We start from the raw sequence: 9,016 nt of genomic DNA, 5'->3' as shown, positions 1-9,016 counted from the left end.
ACCGAAGGTATGCATCATGTCATTGAAGAAATCGGAGAAGGGGGGCAAAGGCTGCAAGAGAAGTAATTGACGAAGAACGGATACCGATTCGGGGCGGCTTTGCCGCAGTTGGCGGGGATGACGCATGTGGCAGGATGCCCCGTTGTATCTCCCCCCATCTTGACCCCCCACAACGGCCTGAAGTTGTCCCGAAGGTGGGCCGCGTCGACCGTCGAAGGAAAGTAGGCGAGCTCCGTCCACCGCGCCGCCAACTCCTTCTCCGGCGGCTCTGCCCCTCCGGCATTCTTGGCCACTCCCTTGCCCTTGCCAGTCTTGGGTGCCATGGCGGCTACGAGCGGTGGAAGGGAAAGGGCAGCGAAAGTGCAGCGGCGGCAAGCAGGGGCTTGTGGAAGAAGGAAGGAACGGCGGCTCTAAGATTGGAGAAGACACAGAGGGTAAATGAGCAGCATGCCCGCGGCCGTTTCCTTTTTTATGGGGAAGGCGCGGGCCGCCTCTTTACCATGGTGTGACGCATGCGTGCGGGAACCTCCCCACGCATGACCCCCACGTCACGCATGACCCTCCATGTCGCGCGTTCAACGCGGGTCATGGGGAAGCGCAGCGGACGAGAAATTACTACGGTAAAATCCGCCCCACCTGCCCGCCCACCGTTCTAGGCCTAGCCCAACAACGCGTCGCGCATATGTGTGGCCCAGGCCCGGGGGCTCTTGTTGGTGTAGAAAAGTAGGGGCTCTCCTTTTGACCCCTTTTACTTGTGCACGGGCAGTCAGAGCCACGTGCCGCGGCCACACTTAGCAGGGCAGAGGAGGGAAGCCGGAGAGAAGCCAAGGCACAAGACGACCAAAGGCGACGCCAAGACCGGAAGCACAGGAGGGCAAGAGGGCGAAGTTGACTCCCTCGGCAAGATCCTTGCCGAGGCGGCCCCCCGCAGCCCCGGTGAGAGCCTTGCCGGGGAAACTTGCCCGATGCCAGCGGAGTGAACCACCCTTGAGCCCACCGACTCCAACCTAACCAACTGCATTGGAACCAGGGCTCAGGAGGCGCCTCTGTGGTGGCATGCAAATCTTCGTCAAACTCATAAATATATGAGTTCAGATGAGGACTAGAAGACGACGACCCTTGGCAGGATCCTAGCCGAGGAAATCCACAAGATCCCCCAGCAAGACCCTTGCCGAGAGCGTCAGCTAGGCCACTGTCAGGCCCGCACCAGCGAAGACTCCGCCGATGTTCGCATGCAGCTGCCAGCCCAACCAGCTGGGCAGGCACCTGTGTGGCAACATGCAGCTTCCAGACCAGATCAGCAAGCACCTGCGTGGCGGCATACAGATCTTCATGAAGGCCCTACCACCGCCACCTCAACTGCCTGCGTGCCTACATGGCGTTGCATGCATCGTTGGTTTGGGCGCGTGTCGAAGTGAGGCGAAGCGGCGACAGACGGGATGGGCCTCGTTCCCATCCCCGATCAAGCTAATGGACACCTATGAAGTGCATTTAATGCACTTTGTCCCGTAATGCCGTGTGATAAGCTCGCGCACTGTAGGCCTTTCCACCTCTTGTGTGCCACTTTGGCAGCCCCTTTTTCCTATAAAAGCAGGCCCGAGGCGACCAGGAGGAGGATTCGGCTTTTTGGGGACGGGACAGTGACCGTAGCTAGTTCAGAAAGCTCAAGAACACTCAATACATCCACCAAAGCAGTACTAGGGTTTTACGCATCCTCGCGGCCTGAACTTGGGTAAACGATATGTGCGCTAGCTCCTAAACCTGCTCTTCTCACGACCCCATGCCCGCCGACCGTAGAAGGGATCCCAGTGATCTCATAGGTGTCGTTCCCACCGACAATCCATAAGTGGCTCTCATAATAGATTCATAAGGTAATTTAATTTTATTTCTTGGGAAGTGTTCCATGCCTTTCCTTAACGGAAATTGGAATCTAATGTTTCCTTCTTTCATATCAATAATTTCACCAATCGTTCTAAGGAAAGGTCTGCCAAGAATAATAAGACATGTAGGATTGCAATCTATATCAAGAACAATGAAATCTACGGGCACATAATTCCTATTTGCAACAATAAGAATATCATTAATCCTTCCCATATGTTTCATAATGGTGGAATCCGCAAGATGCAAATTTAAAGAACAATCATCAAATTCATGGAAACCTAACACATCACACAAAGTTTTTGGAATCGTGGAAACACTAGCACCCAAATCACATAAACCAAAGCATTCGTGATCTTTAATTTTAATTTTAATAGTAGGTTCCCACTCATCCTAAAGTTTTCTAGGGATAGAAACTTCTAATTCAAGCTTTTCTTCATAAGATTTCATTAAAGCATCAACGATATGTTTGGTAAAAGCTTTATTTTTATCATAACCATGAGGGGAATTTAGCACGGATTGTAACAAGGAAATACAATCTATCAAAGAGCAATTATCATAATTAAATTCCTTGAAATCCAAAATAGTGGGTTCATTGCTATGAAAAGTTTTGACCTCTTCAATCCCACTTTTACCAATTTTTGCATTAAGATCTAAAAACTCCGAATCATTGGGACGCCTTTTAACTAAAGTTGACTCATCTCCAGTCCCGTCATTATCAAGATTCATATTGCAAAACAAAGATTTAACAGGAGACACATCATTCACTTTTAGATCTTCATCATTATTATCGTGAAAACTAGAAGAACACGCTTTTATAAAGCAATCTGTTTTAGCACACATCCTAGCGGTTCTTTCTTTGCACTCATCAATGGAAATTCTCATGGCTTTGAGAGACTCACTGATATCATGCTTTGGTGGAATAGATCTAAGTTTCAAAGAATCAACATCAAGAGAAATTCTATCCACGTTCCTAGCCAACTCATCAATCTTAGGCAATTTTTCTTCAAGGAAAGCATTGAAATTCTTTTGTGAAATCATAAATTCTTTAACAATAGTCTCAAAATCAAAGGGCATCTTATTAAAATTTCCATAAGAGTTGTTGTAGTAATTACCATAATTAATAGAGGAATTACTACAAACGGCCTAGGATTAAAGTTTCCTCTATAAGCGTTGTTACCAAAATTGTTCCTACCAACAAAATTCACGTCCATAGATTCATTATTATTCTCAATCAAAGTAGACAAAGGCATATCATTGGGATCGGAAGAAACACTCTTATTAGCAAACAATTTCATAAGTTCATCCATCTTTCCACTCAAAACATTAAGTTCTTCTATAGCATGAACCTTTTTACTAGTAGATCTTTCGCTGTGCCATTGAGAATAATTAACCATAATATTATCTAGGAGTTTAGTAGCTTCTCCTAAAGTGATTTCCATAAAAGTGCCTCCCGCGACCGAATCTAAAAGATTTCTAGTAGCAAAATTCAATCCAGCATAAAAAAATTTGTATGATCATATTTAATCCATGAGTAGGGCAATTACGTATCATTAATTTCATCCTCTCCCAAGCTTGTGCAACATGCTCATGATCAAATTGCTTAAAATTCATGATATCGTTTCTAAGATAGATGATCTTAGCGGGAGGAAAATACTTAGATATAAAAGCATCTTTGCACTTATTCCATCAATCAATACTATTTTTAGGCAAAGACGAAAACCAAGTTTTAGCACGATCTCTAAGAGAAAATGGAAATAGCTTCAATTTAACAATATCATTATCCACATATTTCTTCTTTTGCATCACATAAATCAACAAAGCTGTTTAGATGGGTAGTGGCATCTTCGCTAGGAAGGCTAGAAAACGGATTTTTCATGACAAGATTCAGCAAAGCGTATTAATTTCACAAGATCCAGCATCGGTAAGAGGAGCAATCGGAGTGCTAATAAAATCATTATTGTTGGTATTGGAGAAGTCACACAATTTAGTATTATCTTGAGCCATCATGACAGATAATCAATCTAACACACAAGCAAACAAGAGGCCAGCGAAAAGAAGGTGAACAGAAAAAAGGCGAATAAAACGGCAAGGGTGAAGTGGGGGAGAGGAAAACGAGAGGCAAATGGAAAATAATGTAATGCGAGGGATAAGAGTTTGTGATGGGTACTTGGTATGTCTTGACTTGGTGCAAACTCCCCGGCAACGGGGCCAGAAATCCTTCTTGCTACCTCTTGAGCATGCGTTGGTTTTCCCTTGAAGAGGAAAGGGTGATGTAGCGAAGTAGCGTAAGTATTTTCCTCAGTTTTGAGAACCAAGGTATCAATCTAGTAGGAGGTAACACGCAAGTCACCTAGTACCTGCACAAACAAACAAGAACCTCGCAACCAACGCAATAAAGGGGTTGTCAATCCCTTCACGGTCACTTACGAAAGTGAGATCTGATAGAGATAATAAGATAAATATTTTTGGTATTTTTTGTATAGATTGGAAAATAAAGATTGCAAAATAGAAATAACAAGTTGATAGGAAAATAATATGATGGAAGACAGACTCGGGGGCCATAGGTTTCACTAGTGGCTTCTCTCAAGATAGCAAAATCTACGGTGGGTGAACAAATTACTGTCGAGCAATTGATAGAAAAGCGCATTGTTATGAGCATATCTAGGCATGATCATGTATATAGGCATCACGTCCGTGACAAGTAGACCGAAACAATTCTACATCTACTACTATTACTCCACACATCTACCGCTACCCAGCATGCATCTTGAGTATTAAGTTCATAAGAATATAGTAACGCATTAGGCAAGATGACATGATGTAGAGGGATAAACTCAAGCAATATGATATAAACCCCATCTTTTTATCCTCGTTGGCAACAATACAATACGTGCCTTGCTGCCCCTGTTGTCACTGGGAAAGGACACCACAAGATTGAACCCAAAGATAAGCACTTCTCCCATTGGAAGAAAGATCAATCTGGTAGGCCAAACCAAACTGATAGTTCGAAGAGACTTGTAAAGATATTTAAATCATGCATAAAAGATTTCAGAGAAGAATCCAATATTGTTCATAGATAATCTTGATCATAAACCCACAATTCATCAGATCTCAACAAACACACCACAAAAAGAATTACATCGAATAGATCTCCAAGACAATCGAGGATAACTTTGTATTGAGATCCAAAGAGAGAGAAAAGCCATCTAGCTAATAACTATGGACCCGAAGGTCTGTGGTAAATGAAGGAAATATGCCCTAGAGGCAATAATAAAGTTATTATTTATTTCCTTATATCATGATAAATGTTTATTATTCATGCTAGAATTGTATTAACCGGAAACATAATACATGTGTGAATACATAGACAAACAAAGTGTCACTAGTATGCCTCTACTTGACTAGCTCGTTAATCAAAGATGGTTATGTTTCCTAACCATGAACAATGATTTGTTATTTGATTAACGGGATCACATCATTAAGTGAATGATCTGATTGACATGACCCATTCCATTAGCTTAGCACCCGATCATTTAGTATGTTGCTATTGCTTTCTTCATGACTTATACATGTTCCTATGACTATGAGATTATGCAACTCCCATTTGCCGGAGGAACACTTTGTGTGCTACCAAACGTCACAACGTAACTGGGTGATTATAAAGGAGCTCTACAGGTGTGTCCAAAGGTACATGTTGGGTTGGCGTATTTCGAGATTAGGATTTGTCACTCTGATTGTCGGAGAGGTATCTCTGGGCCCTCTCGGTAATGCACATCACATAAGCCTTGCAAGCATTACAACTAATATGTTAGTTGTGAGATGATGTATTACGGAACGAGTAAAGAGACTTGCCGGTAACGAGATTGAACTAGGTATTGGATATCGACGATCGAATCTCGGGAAAGTAACATACCGATGACAAAGGGAACAACGTATGTTGTTATGCGGTCTGACCGATAAAGATCTTCGTAGAATATATAGGAGCCAATATGGGCATCCAGGTCCCGCTATTGGTTATTGACCGGAGACGTGTCTCCGTCATGTCTACATTGTTCTCGAACCCGTAGGGTCCGCACGCTTAAGGTTTCGATGACAGTTATATTATGAGTTTATGAGTTTTGATGTACCGAAGGAGTTCGGAGTCCCGGATGAGATCGGGGACATGACGAGGAGTCTCGAAATGGTCGAGACATAAAGATCGATATATTGGACGACTATATTCGGACATCGGAAAGGTTCCGAGTGATTCGGGTATTTTTCGGAGTACCGGGTAGTTACGGGAGAAGCAATGGGCCTTGATGGGCTTTAGTGGGAAGAGGAAAAAGGGCCAAGGGGCTGCTGCGCCCCCCCCCCTCCCCTCTAGTCCGAATTGGACTAGGGAAAAGGGGGCCGGCCACCTCTCCTTCTCCTCCACTTCCTTCTCCCTTCCTCCCCTCTTGGTGGACTCCTACTAGGACTTGGAGTCCTAGTAGGACTCCACATCCTGGCCACACCAAGCCTTGGTCGGCCTCCTCCTCCTCCATCCTTTATATACTGAGGCAAGGGGCACCCAAAGACACAAGTTGATCCTCGTGATCGTTCCTTAGCCGTGTGCGGTGCCCCCTGCCACCATATTCCACCTCGGTCATATCGTTGTAGTGCTTAGGCGAAGCCCTGCGTCGGTGGAACATCATCATCGTCACCACGCCGTTGTGCTGACGGAACTCATCCCCAAGGCTTTGCTGGATCAGAGTCCGGGGAGCGTCATCGAGCTGTACATGTGCTAAGAACTCGGAGGTGCCGGAGTAACGGTGCTTGGATCGGTCGGATCGGGAAGAAGACATACGACAACTTCCTCTACGTTGTGTCAACGCTTCCGTTGCGATCTACAAGGGTATGTAGATCATACTCTCCCCTCTCGTTGCTATGCATCACAATGATCTTGCGTGTGCGTAGGAATTTTTTTGAAATTACTGCGTTCCCCAACAGTGGCATCCGAGCCTAGGTTTTATATGTTGATGTTATATGCACGAGTAAAACACAAGTGAGTTGTGGGCGATATAAGTCATACTGCCTACCAGCATGTCATACTTTGGTTCGGCGGTATTGTTGGATGAAGCGGCCCAGACCAACATTACGTGTACGCTTACGCGAGACCGGTTCTCCCGACGTGCTTTGCACAGAGGTGGCTTGTGGGTGATAGTTTCTCCAACTTTAGTTGAACCAAGTATGGCTATGCCCGGTCCTTGCGAAGGTTAAAACGGAGTCAAATTGACAAACTACCGTTGTGGTTTTGATGCGTATGTGAGATTGGTTCTTACTTAAGCCCGTAGCAGCCACGTAAAACTTGCAACAACAAAGTAGAGGACGTCTAACTTGTTTTTGCAGGGCATGTTGTGATGTGATATGGTCAAGACATGATGCTGAATTTGATTGTATGAGATGATCATGTTTTGTAACCGAGTTATCGGCAACCGACAGGAGCCATATGGTTGTCGCTTTATTGTATGCAATGCAATCGCGATGTAATGCTTTACTTTATCACTAAACGGTAGCGATAGTCGTAGAAGCACAAGCTTGGCGAGACGACAACGATGCTACGATGGAGATCAAGGTGTCACGCCGATGACGATGGTGATCACGACGGTGCTTTGGAGATGGAGATCACAAGCACAAGATGATGATGGCCATATCATATCACTTATATTGATTGCGTGTGATGTTTATCTTTTATGCATCTTATCTTGCTTTGATTGACGGTAGCATTATAAGATGATCTCTCACTAAATTATCAAGAAGTGTTCAACCTGAGTATGCACCGTTGCGAAAGTTCTTCGTGCTGAGACACCACGTGATGATCGGGTGTGATAGGTTCTACGTTCAAATACAACGGGTGCAAAACAGTTGCACACGCGGACTACTCAGGTTATACTTGACGAGCCAAGCATATACAGATATGGCCTCGGAACACGGAGACCGAAAGGTCGAGCGTGAATCATATAGTAGATATGATCAACATAGTGATGTTCACCAATGAAACTACTCCATCTCACGTGATGATCGGACATGGTTTAGTTGATTTGGATCACGTGATCACTTAGAGGATTAGAGGGATGTCTATCTAAGTGAGAGTTCTTAAGTAATATGATTAATTGAACTTAAATTTATCATGAACTTAGTCCTGGTAGTATTTTGCAAATTATGTTGTAGATCAATAGCGCGGATTGGATCCGTGATCTGAGGTTTATCCTCATTGCTGCACAGAAGAATTATGTCCTTGATGCACCACTAGGTGACGGACCTATTGCAGGAGCAAATGCAGACGTTATGAACGTTTGGCTAGCTCAATATGATGACTACTTGATAGTTTAGTGCACCATGCTTAATGGCTTAGAATCGGGACTTCAAAGACGTTTTGAACGTCATGGAGCATATGAGATGTTCCAGGAGTTGAAGTTAATATTTCAAGAAAATACCTGAGTTGAGAGATATGAAGTCTCCAACAAGTTCTATAGCCAAAAATTGGAGGAGAATCGCTCAACTAGTGAGCATGTGCCCAGATTGTCTGAGTACTACAATTGCTTGAATCAAGTGGGAGTTAATCTTCCAGATAAGATAGTGATTGACAGAATTCTCTAGTCACCATCACCAAGTTAGTAGAACTTCATGATGAACTATGATATGCAAGGGATAACGGAAACGATTCCCAAGCTCTTCGTAATGCGGAAATTGACGAAGGTAGAAATCGAGAAAAACATCAAGTGTTGATGGTAGACAAGACCACTAGTTTCAAGAAAAGGGTAGAGGGAAGAAGGGGAACTTCAATAAGAACAGCAAGCAAGTTGCTGCTCAAGTGAAGAAGCCCAAGTCTGGTCCTAAGCCTGAGACTAAGTGTTTCTACTGCAAAGGGACTGGTCACTGGAAGCGGAACTACCCCAAGTGATTGGCAGATAAGAAGGATGGCAAAGTGAACATAAGTATATTTGATATACATGTTATTGATGTGTACTTTACTAGTGTTTATAGCAACCCCTCAGTACTTGATACTAGTTCAGTTGCTAAGATTAGTAACTCGAAACGGGAGTTGCAGAATAAACAGAGACTAGTTAAGGGTGAAGTGACGATGTGTGTTGGAAGTGGTTCCAAGATTGATATG

General features: G+C 44.1%; 1 protein-coding gene across 1 annotated transcript in view; it reads right to left on the bottom strand.

Moving 5' to 3' along the window:
* Nucleotides 1-328: 328 nt before the first annotated feature.
* The window catches only part of LOC125538238 (putative disease resistance protein RGA4), a 13,072-nt gene continuing 4,384 nt past the window's right edge, over nt 329-9,016 (bottom strand). The window contains exon 3 of the mRNA XM_048701513.1: nt 329-410. Coding sequence (XP_048557470.1) covers nt 329-410 — 82 coding nt within the window. The remainder of the gene's footprint in view (nt 411-9,016) is intronic.

Source organism: Triticum urartu, chromosome 2 (genome assembly GCF_003073215.2).
Source record: "Triticum urartu cultivar G1812 chromosome 2, Tu2.1, whole genome shotgun sequence".
In the NCBI taxonomy this organism is placed as follows: domain Eukaryota; kingdom Viridiplantae; phylum Streptophyta; class Magnoliopsida; order Poales; family Poaceae; genus Triticum; species Triticum urartu.
This window is presented reverse-complemented; position numbering and strand designations above follow the sequence as displayed.